Genomic DNA, 15,658 nt, shown 5'->3' with positions numbered 1-15,658 from the left:
TATACTGATTAGGAGATGTTTATTCAAATTTGATGGATCTCATTAAAACTCAGGTCCCTGGCTCTCTGTGGGAGGTGAAATACCATCTGCTGTTTGCTCTAATTGTTTTTGGAAAACTTGGTGTTGACTTTTTCTGAGTCATCCATGTTCCTTCTGAAAGAAAAACAGACAGGAAACCATTGGAGGGTATAGAAAACAAGAGAGACAATGCATTAGTTGAATAGCATGAATAGTTTTAATGTTTATTGAAAGGTTTTATTCTTTTTATTTTCTCAAAGTTACATATTTGTCATTTCTAATGGACATTAATTATCATAGGAATTGACATTTGCTCTTGTGTTATTAACGTAACTTTTCAATATAGGCAAGTTTTTTATTCATATTATTATGCTTGGCAAAATCTCCAAAACCAAATGAATACAAAGTTAAGCCCATGGAGATGTTGATGTTTTACATTTGTCTGTTTTTCTCTCCTATTTTGCCATTGCATCGAATCACTGTGCAATTTTTTTTCTTTTTAATGCCACAGAAGTCTGACCTCTGTCTCCTTCATCCATAAAAAGTACTCTTAAACTCGAATAACTATGACTGCCTTCACTCCAGATTTAAACCGACCAAGTTTTTGACAGTTTTTGAACATCTTTAGAAAGTAGCACAGTTAGAAAAACCTCACAACAATCTGACCCAATAAAGCATGAGTTTTATTACTGCTTTCGTAACTATGCTCCTATCACAGGTTCACCATCCACACCAGGTTAATCGTTACTGACCTCTGATTTTCTGCACATTCAACATCAGTCTTTGTACAAGTATTAGTTGTAAGCATCATAATGATTTTACAGAGCCAATAAGTGGATACTTATGAAGCCTGTTATCTCCATATTTTACTGAATTTCTGTTTCTTAAAATTACATAATGGCAAATGTTCTTCAACCTTCTTAGTGATAATTTGGATAATATTTTATGTCTATTTATGGATCTCTTTGAAGAGAAATTGGTCACTTTTTCAAGTGAAAACCATGTGAACAAATACTGAAAAATTCAGACCAATAAAGCATTTTTACTTTTGAACCTTCACATTATTTCAAGTTTATTTATTATTAAAGAAAAAATAACTTGAATCTTTTCAATCATTATCTTTGTTTTCCCACAGTTTCTTCTTGATCTTCAATAAAATATCACATTGTTTTGCCACATTAGTCTTACATCCAATGTATTTTTCTGCTTGAGTTTCTTACTTTTGTGCTTTACTGCTTCACATAAATATTATAACCATGCAAACCTATTTGGAAACAAGAAAGAGAGTCATTTTTCAGCGCTTAATATCAGAGATAAATAAATGAAAGACGGAGAATACTCACCCAGTGGTGGCAAATTTTTAAAAGAGAAAACCATTAAATAGTCAGCAGAACAAATCTAACACTTTTCAACTGGCTGGATGAAAAAAAAAAGACAATTATAGAAAAACACGACACTCTGTCCATCATCATCCTTCAGATGTGCTGCCAGCAGGGATTCTGATCAGAGTAAATGTGTCATTTCAAAATCTTCTATAGGTAAAGTGGGGACTGTTAATACAAGAGCCCTGCTAGAAATATGTCTAAATACTGAAAAAAAATAGATTTTGTATATGAAAGACCATCTGTCTTCACACATTTGTTTTCTCATTTTATTAATTTTCTTTCAACTCTGCAGAAAATCCATTGAATGGGATACATCTCAATCAACTGGGATATATGTAAACTCAAATTAATCATATTCGCTACACAGAGAGTAATATATTTCAAATGTTTGTTGATTTAGATATAAAAAACTCTCAGTTACTCCAAACCCATAACTTCTCACAATACTCCATAGATCCTTTGTGGGTTTGTTGGCCAATCAAATCCAAATCCAATGATACTATGGAAACAGTGGTTCTGGTAATATGAGCAGGTGCCAAGGTTTCTCATGAAATTAACATTTCCTTAAAACTTGGACCTATTTAACCTGCTGTACTTTATAATCTTCTCAAGATTTTCTGTGTTGTTTGTGCTTTACATATTTTCCTTCCACTCAATTTTCCATTAACATGCTTAGTTACAACATTCTAATCTAAAAATGACTTTCTTGGGGATTGTGTCAATGACGGTCTCCAGAACAACTGTAAAGTTAGCTGTTTCTCCACTGTTACGTTGTTCATAGCTATTGCAATATTACGAACATTTTTTGTTTGTTATAATCCAATTTTAAGGAATTTTTTTTAATTAGCTATGATCCAACACATTCCAATGTGTGCATTAAATCTTTATCATTTATTAGTTGTTCTTTTTTTTTTAACTTGAATTACTGAAATAAAAAGTAAACTTTTCAATGTTATTTTAATTTATTGTGATACACCTCTACTATTCTGTCATTACTCATGTATGATTTCTTCAAGTTATGCCTCGCAACATGCAAGAAATAAATGCCATTGCATTTCATAAATATTTTTTTTGTAATATGAAAAATGTAAAATGTAAATAAACCCTCCAGACAGTTTGGTGGCTGTGTTCACATTCATTCTGGCTGATTTCGTGTCCAAGGCTTGAGGCTCTGTGTGTTCTCATTAAAGTGGAAATGTTGCATTATGGATGAGGAAGCAGGTAACATGCAATCCAGCTAGCTCAACACTGTTCAAACATCATGTACATATATCATGTTTATGCGTTTTAAATGGACAAATTGGGACCTACTGGTTCATCTGAAACTTCTGAGTGACTCTATCCTCCAGTGTTCGCCTAATGTCAGTTTTCTGTCAGAAAATAAAACAAAGTGAAGTTTTAATTATCTTGGATCAGTATCCAGACTTGATAAATAATCCATGTGCCAGTCCTGCCTTGTTATAGAGAAAATAAATTCATATTTCATTATCTCCGTCTGTTCCTCACAATAAAGCTGAGTGGGATTTTTTTCCACATCAAAGTTTATGCCTCAACCTACTCATTAGAATCAGCTTCACAAGGTCATGTTTATACCTTAATTTGCATGTTGCTGAGCAGCCTGTCTCCATTCAACAGCTGGTTATACTGCCATCCCCATCCCACCTCGCCCACAAAACTCTGCCTGGGCACAGGTGGGGGAGCGTCAGGTGCAGCTCGGCATAAATAACTTAGATCACTGGTGGCCTCTGGAGAAGTGGCACCCACACCAATGTAGAGGGGGAAATAATTCGATCTTGGCCTGTAGTCTCCAATTCCATCTGGACCTGGTGAGAGTTCAAAGTTATTAGGATTGAAATATGTCCTACTTCAGTTGTGATTTGTGATTAATGGTGCTTGTGGTTGCAGTAAGCTGAATGGGACAAAAAGGCAGATTGCCTATAAGACTTCAAATGATTTCATTATTAAAGGCAAAAAAGCCTGCCTCTACATGAAAATATAACTGCGCCCTTTGTTAAATCATAAATAAATTATGAAAAAATTACTCCGAGAATGCATCAACAACTCATCCAGGACACAAAATACTGCAGAACAAGGACGATCAACTGCTGCTATCACCCAGTCCTGCTAATCAAAATTTGTCTGAAGTAAAATGACAGTTTTTAATGAAGGACCAATAAAAAAAGAATTGCTAATGTTTTTGTTTTTAGGTTGCACAAAATATAAAACTGTTACAAAAGGCGTCAAACATATTTTCTTTACTTTCACATGCATGTAAGTTGTCTAAAAAAGCACACACTCTGAAACCTCATACAAACAAATTGAGGAAACAAAAATACAATCTTTGCATCACTTTCTGAATTTTGTTGTAGAAACCACAATGCAGAGATTGCATATGAAACAAATAAACAAAAATTGCCCTGCTAAATATATCCAGTTGTATCAACTTAGGAAAACACTTCTTCCTTGTTTATCATTTTTGGCCAAAGCTATGTAAAGTCCAGAGCCCCAGTTTGTAGGACCTCTGGAGCACTACAGGCTTTACTTGCCCCATTTCATCTCAGAGTTTATGGTTCTATATTAAGAAAGTGAAACAAAATGAAATTTTTCTTCTTGAAAAGTTGCTGAATTAAGACAATTCTGCATAGAAGAAGAGGCCATAATTCCTTCACAGTGGTTTAAAACACTGAGGGTGGACCAACCTGTTAATGCGATGAGGTTGGCATTACTTTTTTAAAGACTGCATTTTGTATTACTCAGTTTATCTTTTTCTGATATCAGCTTATTTTTGATTATCTGAAACCTACTGGACTAGAAAAGAGCAAAAACAAAGAAAGGAGTATAACAGATATTTTCCAGTTCTTATGTTGCTATCTTGTTATTTGATCACAGAAAACTGTCCTTTAAAACTTCCTTTCAATCATTTGAATGCTTAAAATCAACATTATTGATTGATTTATTAGACTATGTCGTCTTACAGCTACATCAAAATTGCTTTAATTTAATATTTTTATTGTCCCAGCTGAAGGAAATACAACAAAGGCACATTGTGAGTTAGATTTTCCTACCTGTGAAAAAGATCCTCTGCCCATACTGTGTCTCACCTGAGTTTTTATTACTGTTCTGCATCATTTGTAACTTATTATATCTGGAACATAGAAAGAGCTTCCTAACCTCCTAACCTCCCCGATCGACTGACAACATGAGCTCAACAATCGTGTCCATGGGGTCATGCCTGGTTGTAATACAACCAGTGGTTGTCATGGTGCCACTGCCTGCAGCCTAATTACACTCTGCAACCAGGAAAACTATTTATCTACTCAGATATGCCCTTATCTAAATATCTGTTATATCATTCATACAAATAGATTTGCATGTAGAGAGAGAGGCACATCAGACGGTCTCAAACATACTGTTACAAAAGTATGTTTAACTTTTGTAATACATACATTCAAAAGAAGTAGTTTTTGAAAGGCAAACATACTTACGACCTTTAAACTTCCCAAAGAAAGTTATAATGCGAAAATGTCTAATTTTGTTTGGCTGGTTCTTTTCAATAAATATACAGTCCTAAATGTGAGCTTGTAATTATTCATTTGTTTTTTGGTATTTTACTTAATTGTATTTAAATAATTTAACTTATATGTTATAATAAAGATATATTATTATATTTCCGAGTCTTGGAGTTTGGAGGGGTTTTGTAATGCCATTGTTCTTTACCTTTACGCCTGTAATTCCCGACAACGTCGCTTGGTGGCGCCAAAGCACTACATTTCCCATATTAACACCCCTCTCTCCGTTCTTTGTTGAATGGACTCGCCCATAATAAGCCTCCTCCATGTTACTAAATCCTTGTCAAATCAAATAGCTTACGATGGATTTGGAGGAAACAGAATTTTCTCCCTGTCTAAATAATATCAATAGGGAATAAACCGAACTGAAAATTTTCATTACAGTTATCTTTTGTGAGTTTTTATATTTAGTTCTATTTCTATATCTCAGTTTGGTAATTACAAAATGACCATTGTGCCAATACGACTTTTTACAAGTATCCCTAAAAGAACCTCAAACAACCCAGGAAACAACAAAGAACAAACGGAAACATTATGCAGATTTTTTTTTTTTAATGTTGCCACCCCATTTCGTTGTTTTAACTTGCTTCTGTCTCTTGTAATCTGTATGAGAGCATTACATGTATATTTAAATAAGCTTTTAGTTTGAAAACATAAGAAAGCTTTTTTTTTTAAAAAAAATACGATTTTTATTTATTTGCATAATTTTATTTTGAAAATCCCAAAAGGAAGTAGTGTTCCTAACTCCTTCGGACTTGACGTCGTATGTCAGTCACCATGGTGGTGGCATACAACAGAACACGGCGAACGGTGGCGTGCCATTTCTCAATTTTAGTTGTCTGTAAACGCGAATAAAATGAGTTTTCTCAGTGAACGGAAGGAGTTTTGACCTTTTCGCGATTGACGCCATGTTGTTGCTGTCTGGTTAGCTTGTAGCCGTTAGCTTTCCTTTTGTTTACCGGATCCTTTATGGAATTTCTTCCCGTCGCCAGCAGAATGCTGAGGAGACAAGGAATATCTTCACGTAACGCTGGCTTCAACGGTGGGACTTTAGGTTTGGCAGTTTGAAAATAACTCAAATAGACTGATACATTTTTTAATTTAAATAAGTTTTAATAGTCGGTGGCAGCGGGGACTGCAGTTGGCAGCCGGTTTCGGGTTGGGCAGCAGAGAGGGACAGACACCCCGAGGAGACCGCTCGGCTGTCTGGCTCCAGTCGTGGCCTGGCTTGGGGCACTCCCAGCTCCGGACCACAGCCAACAAGAATAAAGTACAACAAAACGGAGGTCGACATCTGTGCATATACATCGCCTCTGGATTCCTATAAAGTGCTTTTCAAGAATAAGAAATTGTGCTACACGCCGCCTTCCAAGACAATGGCGTCTTATGTGGATAACCGCTTTCGGCAGGCTGTGATGATGAATCCGTCTGAACGGACGCAACAGGTCAGTGTGAGGGGAGTGGGGGGATTTACTACATTGTACTGCAAATTAAACCTGTCGTGCTTATTTCTGGAAGTCTGTTGCAACATCTCGATACTGCAGCGCCCGGATCTGCAACAGTTTAACAATGTTTCTGTGTGCAACTGTTGCCATGCAGTTGCTTCCTGTCAGGTACGGCTGCATCCCTCTTTAAGCCCCTTATCAGCTCAGATAATCGGGTACACTTAATTTACAGCAGGAACTGCAACTACGGTGGGAATTCAACCCGTGTGCATTTGTGTGCATTGTGGTTTTAGGTCGCTGTGGTGTGCAGGCTTCGCACCCTCTAGTTCACCTCACGCGGTATTCATCAGTATGGTGGCCCTTAATGTTTTCGATGTTCATCCGCCTCTATAAAGCATCAGCATGACACCAAGTTTTGCACAAACCTGTTAATGACCATTCAATATAAATCAGATGCGGCAGAACATGCGGGACAGTGAGCCAGGAGGACCAGGAACAGGGACCAAAGCATCACAACACAATATGACACAGCAGCAAGCAACGCGAGATTGTTCGATTTATACCATAAGACACTAATCCTTTCTTCGTTTACATACAAAATTTCACTTATAATTGGACTAAAAGTTTTTGCGTGTTGTGCACTCTACTGTATTTGTATTTGTTGTGACGCACATAAATAGAAGCATGTAATTCATTGTTAACATTTTCATAGAAAAATATAGAATATGGCTGTTGAACTTTAGTGAAACATCTAATTGAAATATTGCTTAATACTACAACATTAATATCAACTGCCAATCGTTTTAGTTTCTTTTCTCTTTTCACAATGACCCCACAATTTCATTGAGCTTTAGCATATTGGCCATTAAGCTACTTATAAGACATGGGTATATTCTGGTTGAACTCATTCACACTCATTATGTTACATTTCATAGCCTACAAAATATTGCATCCAAACGGTTCTTTGCCATCACAGTATTCCTCACTTGGGGATTATGGTGTAATCTACAGTCAAGCTACAAAAAATTGCAAAAAACTATTGTTGCAATGTCAGTGTGTGCAATATTTGTATTGCAAAGGACAGTTTGGAGTGCAATAATAATCGGATAATATGTCAAAACTTTTATTACAATATTTTGTGGAACTCTTGTCTTTATGATAAAAATGGCTTCTTTTTTAGTTTAATGTGTCTGGATGTCTCAGCCTTTATTGCGCCATAACTCTTGTTCTTCAGAAAAATTCCTATTTAAAATAGGCACTTACTTCAGGAAGTGTGATTTGTACTGCACACAGTAACTGCACTCAATCATACTGTATTTTCAAAGTTTCAGATTTTTATTGATGCTCTTCTGAAGCAAACAGTGGGGAAAATGATAAAAATAAAATTTTAGATAATTCTTAGTTTTTTTGATTTGATTTAATTTAATCAAAGTTCTTAGCATATGTTTTTCACTATGATAAGCAATGTAATAAATATCCATTGTTAATTTCCAGTGTGATGAACTTACATTTAGCATTGTAATGTAAAATTTAGTCTCATGGCAGCAGATGTCACAATAGACACTAATGACATTACGTAAAATGCTCAATGACACAAAGTGATGGAAGGAAAGAAGAAATGGGGATAAATCACAACCGATGATGTCATTGTAATATTTGCCAATATTATCGTTGTTGCAAAATATTTTAATATAGTTCAGATCTGGAATAAAGCAGGGCTTTGTTTTTCTGACACTCATTGCTCTTTACTCCTCTTCTCACATCTCTGTCTACGTTTGGATTCCCTCTCTTTGAAGCTCCTGAACTTGCAGATATTACGGGCACTGACGTTGATCCACCCGAGCACCCGTACATAAGCCTGCATTAATATTAATTTTTTTCTGATTTGCATCTTTTATAGGTCAAATATAAATGTATTCTAGCTGTAAAAATGACATCCAGTTTGCACAGACCTTACATGTAAGAGGCAATCAACACAATAACACTTGAACTGGGGGTTACCTATGGAGGCAAACCCTTTGCTTCTTTGTCAATACAGTGTCATTGCTGGCTTGTTAACTGCCCCAGGCCGGTGATATTTACAGCTTTTTTGCAAGCTGTAAATTAAGTGGATGAGAGATGCCAGCTTACTGAGGATTGGGGAAAAGGAAATTGCTGCCATTAGAGTTTTATGATGAAGCAACTGCAGAGAATATTTCCATTTACAGCTGATCAGTAGGGTTTGCATTCAGTTGGGTGTTGAATAAAGAAAAGAAAATCTGAGATTTGATTAAAAACATTGGAGTCCGCTGCATTGGATAATTTTTTTTTGAGAATTGAAATTTTTTCTGACAGCCAAGCTTTGAGGATTTATCTCTGCATGCTGTGCCAGTTCAATTTGAGAAGTTCTTTACCTGCCAAACATGTGTGAAGGAGTTAAATCTTCAACATATGTTTGCTTGAACATTCTGAGAAAAAGGTTTAAATCCAGGCTTTCTATGGTGTCTGGAAAAGTATAAAATTTGATTTGTTATGTTTCTGGTTATAGAAATAAAAAGGAGTATTTCAAATATGTGTATAGTTGTCCTTTTATAAACAACATTCATTCAAACATTTTTCTGTTGAATTATCCATTTGTCAATCCATGTGTTTTCTGATTTTCGTTTGTCCGTTTCTTTCCATTTTCAGATTTTTACCAAATTAGTATGTAAATAAGTTTCTGCGGTATAAGTTCATTATGTTGAGATTTAGGATTTAAACTCTAAACAACCCGCGTTGTGCAACAATGCAGAAAATATTTGCAGAAGTCTCTGAAGAAAACAGAAAAAAAGGAAAATAAATCTGCAGGAAGGTTTCTCTCTGCATGCTTGTCATTTTCCATTTATGATCCACATAATTTTTCACCCTCAGAATAAAAGCCTCTGCCGAAAGCCAAGTTATTTCCAGCTGTATCTTTGTGTTACTACTGATCATGCCATTCTGACACTATATTGGTGTTGAGTGTTTTTCATTCCTGTGTGTTATTCATGTGTGGAGTGGCTGCAGCGCCTCAAACGGGTTTATCCTAATGGTGTTGGCAGGACCTCTCTGTCAGGATTAGCCAACTGATGCAGGGATCTGTCTTTATCTGTGAAGACTCACCGCAGCGAGGCTTGACCCCGAGCCTCACGTCGGTGTCACATGGCAGGTTAAATAACTGACCACTTGACGGTTTGTCTTCTCGCACGTTATCTGTTTTGTTTTTTTATGACTATAGTGTGGGATGTCAGATATTTTAGGCACAGAGGGAAGAACAGAAAAAGGAGGGTGACATAATTTTTCTGCAGAGCACTGCTGCGCGTGTTTGGCATTACTCTGTCAGTTGTAATGCAAATTAAGCAAACAGGATGTGATGGTTTTAGGTTTCATGGCTGCTTTGTGTCCATACTTACTGATATGTTGCAGAGAAATTTAGACTTGGCTTGAGAGATTTGAATGAAATCTGAAAGATGTGCAGCAGTTAAAAGATGAGACCTGTGGTCGAGTTCTGATGTACGTTTTTTAGAATGCTTCTGCTGGTCAGTGCAGGTTTCTGCAGATTCTGAGTTCCCTTTGAGATTTTCAATATAAAAAGGCATAACAGTAGCACTGTTTTTTTTAACTAGTCTTCTTAAACAAATAGAAGATAATTAGGGAGCTGCCATTCTAAATTGGTTTGAGCTTCAATTGTCAGTGAGTTTAGTTGGGGTTTGTTGGAGCACAGAAGCAACTAAGAGTGTTTTCATACCTGACATTGTGGTTGACTCGGTCCCATTTAGGACCAAAATTCAACATTTGTTCTATTTTCAGCTGCTGCGGTTCATTATCAAACCCACTGTGTGAAATAAGGCAAACTGATTGAAAATCCTGTTCATTTTCTGTTTGCTCATCTGTACAACACATTCTGATGCAGATTTTAAACTTTTGAAATAACTGCACTTCATGTGCACTGGCAGCTGGTGACTCGTCTGTTTGTCTTTAAGGTCAAAACCAACAGTCTTTGTTTCTGAGACAATGAGATTTTCCACTTGTGACCAACCGCTCAACGCATACTTTGTTGTTGTTGCATTGTTTTACAGAGACTGAACACTGGTTTTATTGTAAAGATCATTTTTAATTACGTCAATGCAAGAGAAAGTCATAATTTTAGAGGGGGAGGGGATAAAGCATCATGCTTTTCCCTCAGCAGGGGGGAGGGCCGAAGATGTTCGCAGCTTGACTTTATTTATCAGCAGGGACGTATCTGGATGCAAGAGTGGCATTTCTGCTCTTCTTCAACCAGGTGGCAAAGCCAAAGGGCATAAACAACAAACCACCCCCCGCTGCAGTGACCCTGGTTCACGGCCACAGAGCTGCAGGGACACACCGCCTACTTTACATTGTTTCCACATTCTCTGGGGAAAGAGCAGGAGGTCAGTGGCGGCTTGCTGCAACCAAACTGAAAAAAAGAAGACATGGTGGAAAGTTTCATGTAAGAAAATAGCAGCTTTTGACACTAAACCAATGTGTCCTTAATGCAGCTAAGTTGTAATTTATTAGTGAAATCATAAGTATTTGGATGATAATATTAAAGATATGAAAGTGAGAAACTAAAGTTTCTTTACTTTTGGGTTGTCTTGTTGGGTTTGTGAAAAATAAATCCCCCATAATTTTAAAAATACCATAAATTACCTGAATGTAGTTATGTTTAATAAGAGGTAATGAACTATGATAGGCCTGTACATGACGGAGGCGCTTCGCTGATTGAGATGATTGATGGCGGCGTTGTTCCTCAGCATCCTGCTCCGTACAGTCAGGAAGAGGAAAAGCACCAGGATGTCTTGTGAACCTTTTACAGGAAGAGTGCCTCCAACGCTTTCGCTCCAAAGCAGCGTTTCTGTTTTTTTCTTTTCTATTTAAGTTTCTTTTTTGTTTTGTGAGTTGCTTCCTATTTTTGTTCTGGTGTCATAATCATCTGAACATCTGTTTGAAAACCTTCCTGACTGAGTTTCTGGGGCAGGGCTCTTTCAGTATGGTAAAAAAAAAAAAAAAAAAGCAGTCCATTTTTCTTCCTGGCAGCTAAAGACTTGTTAATTCCCCAAAAGTCTGATCCAACCGGTATATTTAGCTGCCACTTGCCTTGGTGTTTGTAGAGCTGAAGTGATGTCACATGTTATTTCTGAGTGGAAAGTTGAGAGCGTGTGCAGACTGAAGTAGTTACACACTGCCGAGTCTCAGTGACGTATTCCTCTGAGCCTAAATATGGGGGGAAAGTTTCAGGAAGGGAAAAATCAAACATGAGTCATCAGGGATGCCCAAACAGAAAAGGAGCAGAGCTTCAGACGAGCTTATTTCAAACAATATTTATTCTGTAATTGTAGTAGGACTGGATGCTGCTCAGGGAATTGATTCTTCAGGAAGAATCTAGTGAATCTAACTAATACTGTTTGATAATCATTATTTCATTAATCATTTAAGTCTGCATTAAAGTAGAAATTTGCCATCCATGTTTTCCTTTGCTGGAACTCAAACGAATGTTCGTGCAGAGCCAGAGGCAAGCTAATAAGGAAAACACAGATCAGGTGTAGTTTCTGAAAACGGATCTGAACCTGCTGTAGTTTGATCTGTAGTTCATTTATTACAAGTCCTGTACAAAAACCAGCTAAAGTTCTGTTGGCTAAAAACAGTATTGGTTTTGTTGTAATGATAACTTCTAATACTCTATGTTAGTCTTTAATATTATTCAGCTGGCTTGTACAAGCCAGTTGTTTTGCACAGACAGATATTTTACATCCCATTTTCGTAAATGTTTTAATGTTGATTTTTTGAATATGTCTTATCAATTGGGCTTTAACCGATTTCTAATCTACAACTAAAAATTGTAATGCTCAAGTCTATTTTTAATTCAAATGTTTAAAGAAAAATAAAATGACTTTCTTAAAAAGAACCCATAGTCAATGGTCTATCTTGTATTCTGCAACACAAATGATGCTATAAAAAATGTTTATAGCAATGGAAAATCTTTCAGGTTTTGGAACCCAGGTATAAAATACAAACCAAGGTATTTATTTTCTTTCTACAAGACTCAAAATGAATGTGATTTTCTTTTTGTTTTTTTAGGTTTTGTGGTGATACTGTAGAAATATTTGCAAGAAGTTTTGCCTTCACTTCCAAAATTGTTTTAACATGTGAACCTTTTTGCATAAAAAATATTAAAATATTCTGTCAATAACTTTGTTGTTACAGTAGAATTTAGTTCCTTAGTTATAAGTTTCCAGTTTATTGATCTCATTGTTCTGTCAGTAATTCTTGACTCGTTTTAAGTCGGACATAAAGTGTTTAAGGTGGATGCTTCCTCAGGGTGTCCATGTGGAAAGAAGTGCTTATGCTGCAGAAGAGTCTGATTTCCTTCAAATTCTATTTGTTTCTTATACAACAATAGAGGGTTAGAGAAAGTTAATGCAACACAGAGTCCAGTTCCCTCCATGTTCCCTGCTCTGAATGCTTTCTGTTTCTGCTCTTTGCATGTAATGAGGGCTTTCTGCAGGTTGCGCTCATGCAGCGGCTTCTTTGATCAGGCGGTTGCACCTTTCTGTTGCAGCTCACAGCTTGTGTGCATTTGCCTGAAGCTCGACTGGTTTCCTCCATGATCTGTCAGCGGTCGCATTGTTCCTGTGCTTTTTATCTGCTGATAAGCTTCAGCCGTGGCTTCAGGGTCACTATGTATAGTGTAACCCGCAGAATCACACACTCTACTAAGAATTGTACGTTTTAGGTTCTCATGATGACATTCTTCTGTTTTTTTTTTCTTGCACTAAACAAAATATATCTAGAGAGTAAATTCCTCCAGCTTTCACAGCAAGAGGATACGGCCACCAATCTGTTGAGTGACCACAACCTTTACATAACCTAACCTAACCCCTGACCTCTTGGCTTGGACAGTAGATCAGTTCGGACTAGAATAGACCACTTAAACATCAGGTTTTTATGCTGTTCTAGTATTTAAAGGGGACCAATTCACATTTTGAAGGTTTTGTACTTCTGTTTGGGTTTCTGCTGCTTCTAAAAACAGCCAAGAACCACCCAGACTTTTTTTTTTGTAATAGATAAACCTTACCTGTTGTCTGGAAAATGAGCAGTTTCAAAAACCTCCCGAATGTAACGTCACAAATCAGCAATTCTAGCAAAACCCAGCCTGTTACCAAGCAACCCTAGCCGAGCCCAGCCCATTACCTGGCAATCCAAACTGAGCTCCATCATGTTTGGTCAGCTGGTTTTACTGTTGTATGTGCTGTACAATGGAAAGACTAGTTTCCATTGTACGATTTTTTTTGCTCTCGGTGAAGGTGGACACTTTTTTCCTCTGCTCCCTCACTGAATCTAGCAACTTCTCCAAGATCGATTCCATTCCGTTAATGAGTTTTGGAGTCCTCAGCTGGGCTGCGAGTCTCAGCAAGACTCACATCCAACTTGCGTCTCTGTCCACACCAACAGTCTGAGTGTTCACTAGTTCAGCCAAGTCTGTCACAAATTTGTTGATAAGCCAAATATCCGCAAGCTCCAAACAGCAGAAATCCTGTTATTATGAGTTGTATCCCCACAGGACAAGAGGACTCTCCTCTGCCCAGTCTTGTTAAGAAAATTTTATAAATTGCATTGAGAGGCTGGTTGACCAGATCCATAATTTGTAGAGTTGGAGGATCTGCAAAGAAAGGCTCCAAAAATATAGAAAACAACAGGACAAAAATAGAACAAACAGGGCAGGTAAGGGAAGTTAGGTTCCCTTAGGTTCGGTTAAGTGGAACAACCAAACTAATTTGGGAACTGTGATGTATTGGAGAGACTTTAGGGAAGATAGAAATTTATAATCTACCTGACTTAAGACATTCTCTATCTGAAATGGCTTTCCCCGTTTTGCCTTGGAAGGGCTGCATATTTCCAAGCTCCTTGAAGACATCTAAACATAAGGCTCCTTCCCACCTTACCACCTCCTGTTATCCATGCAGCTGAGAAGCTGACGCTCCCAAGGACATTCCTCAATAACAACATCTTGTCAGACTTCTGCCTGGAAGCTGAGCAACATGGTTTCATGGCCCTGTAATGTCACCACCTTCACTCATGTCTTTGTTTTGCCCTTTGTTTTGCCCTTTGTTTTGTCTGAATGTTGCCATTTGCCCTAATTCCTCTTTTTATTTTATTTTGTTAGAAACTGGAGTACTCACTTTTTACCCAGAAAAAGGAATTAGAGCAAACTTGAAATTCAGAGACTCTAGTTTATTAGTCATTCTTTAGCTTATATTTAGAAACTGTAGAGGACTCACTATTTTGATCAATATTAGATTATATTTTTAGATTATTATGTAGAGAGACTCCTATGATTGCAACCCAAAAAATAAATTAGAATGAACTTAGAATCCAGAAAAAAATTCTTCCAGAACAAGACAGGGATGAGAACTTAGAATCCCCCAAAAAAACTACTTTAGCAACTCCTTTTCAGACTCCTATTCTTCCAAATCAGAAAAAAATGAGACCAGAGGATACTTACTTATACTTGACAACTAACCCTGAATAGGAGTATCTAATTTATTTACAATGGATCAACATTTTTAGCTTTTTTCTTTTGCTCTTTCTTTTGGTTTGTATTTCCTTTTAATTCATGTAAAGAACTTTGTATTTATTGCCTTATTGCTGAAAATGTGCTATATCAATAAAATTACCTTTACCTTTGTTGCTTTACCATCCAGAAGCCAATTGTTCCATTTTTGTTGGTTGTGCATGAGGCTCTCTTTCTGCTTTTCAAAGATGTACTGTTGCACAACTGCGCATCTGTTCACAGCTATTTTCTCGTGTGAGTGTAAACGTTGAATTGGGGACGTGGCCAACAGCAGCTTATTTGGATTTTAAGTGACAGAGGCACTAAAACAGCTCATTGTAAAAGGAGAACTGAGCAAAATAAAATCTCATTATCTAATGATTTTGTACAAAATATGTAATGCGCTTCTTTTTATATAGCCCATAGATCTATCCTAACCTGTTGAGAAAATGTAATAGGTCACCTTTATGCCTCTGAATCTAAAGTAGAACTCTGAATTTTATTTTGAGTTACCTCTTGATCAGTAGTGGTGGTATTGTTGTTCTTTAATTGAATTTGTTGTTTTCTTTGGTCCTAGACAGTACAGACCCACGCTGCTGTGTAATCCTCTGTGTAATCCTGCCTCACGGTGGACTGCTCAGGCGTGACTTGGATCAGATGGAGAGCTGATTA

General features: G+C 36.9%; 2 protein-coding genes across 11 annotated transcripts in view; one reads left to right on the top strand and one right to left on the bottom strand.

The window, feature by feature from the left end:
• Nucleotides 1-23: 23 nt before the first annotated feature.
• LOC129360483 (uncharacterized protein C4orf45-like) lies at nt 24-4,546 on the bottom strand. The gene is made up of 4 exons (XM_055030750.1): nt 4,469-4,546; nt 2,997-3,226; nt 2,715-2,773; nt 24-153 (listed from the first exon to the last, which is right to left on the bottom strand). Exons 1-4 carry the CDS (start codon nt 4,530-4,532, stop codon nt 99-101), a joined length of 408 nt encoding a protein of 135 aa, XP_054886725.1. The 5' UTR covers nt 4,533-4,546; the 3' UTR covers nt 24-98.
• A 1,198-nt stretch (nt 4,547-5,744) lies between these two features.
• The window catches only part of LOC129360475 (rap guanine nucleotide exchange factor 2-like), a 96,286-nt gene continuing 86,372 nt past the window's right edge, over nt 5,745-15,658 (top strand). For all 10 annotated transcript variants that reach the window (XM_055030737.1, XM_055030735.1, XM_055030733.1 and 7 more), the window contains exon 1: nt 5,745-6,417. In XM_055030737.1, the coding sequence (XP_054886712.1) occupies nt 6,349-6,417 (69 nt within the window). In that variant the 5' untranslated portion in view covers nt 5,745-6,348. The remainder of the gene's footprint in view (nt 6,418-15,658) is intronic.

Source organism: Poeciliopsis prolifica, unplaced genomic scaffold (assembly GCF_027474105.1).
Source record: "Poeciliopsis prolifica strain line A6 unplaced genomic scaffold, Auburn_PproV2 SCAFFOLD006, whole genome shotgun sequence".
Taxonomy (NCBI): Eukaryota; Metazoa; Chordata; class Actinopteri; order Cyprinodontiformes; family Poeciliidae; genus Poeciliopsis; species Poeciliopsis prolifica.
This window is presented reverse-complemented; position numbering and strand designations above follow the sequence as displayed.

Bases quoted from the DNA above. Each gene is read 5' to 3' on its own strand.
- LOC129360483 (XM_055030750.1), bottom strand. From the start codon at position 4,532: ATGATGCAGAACAGTAATAAAAACTCAGGTGAGACACAGTATGGGCAG. The intron at 2,774-2,996 runs GTATAAACATGA...ATTTTCTGACAG, and splicing joins TCAGCAACATGCAAATTAAG to AAAACTGACATTAGGCGAAC. The intron at 154-2,714 runs GTAGGTCCCAAT...TTTTTCTTTCAG, and splicing joins CAGAAGTTTCAGATGAACCA to AAGGAACATGGATGACTCAG.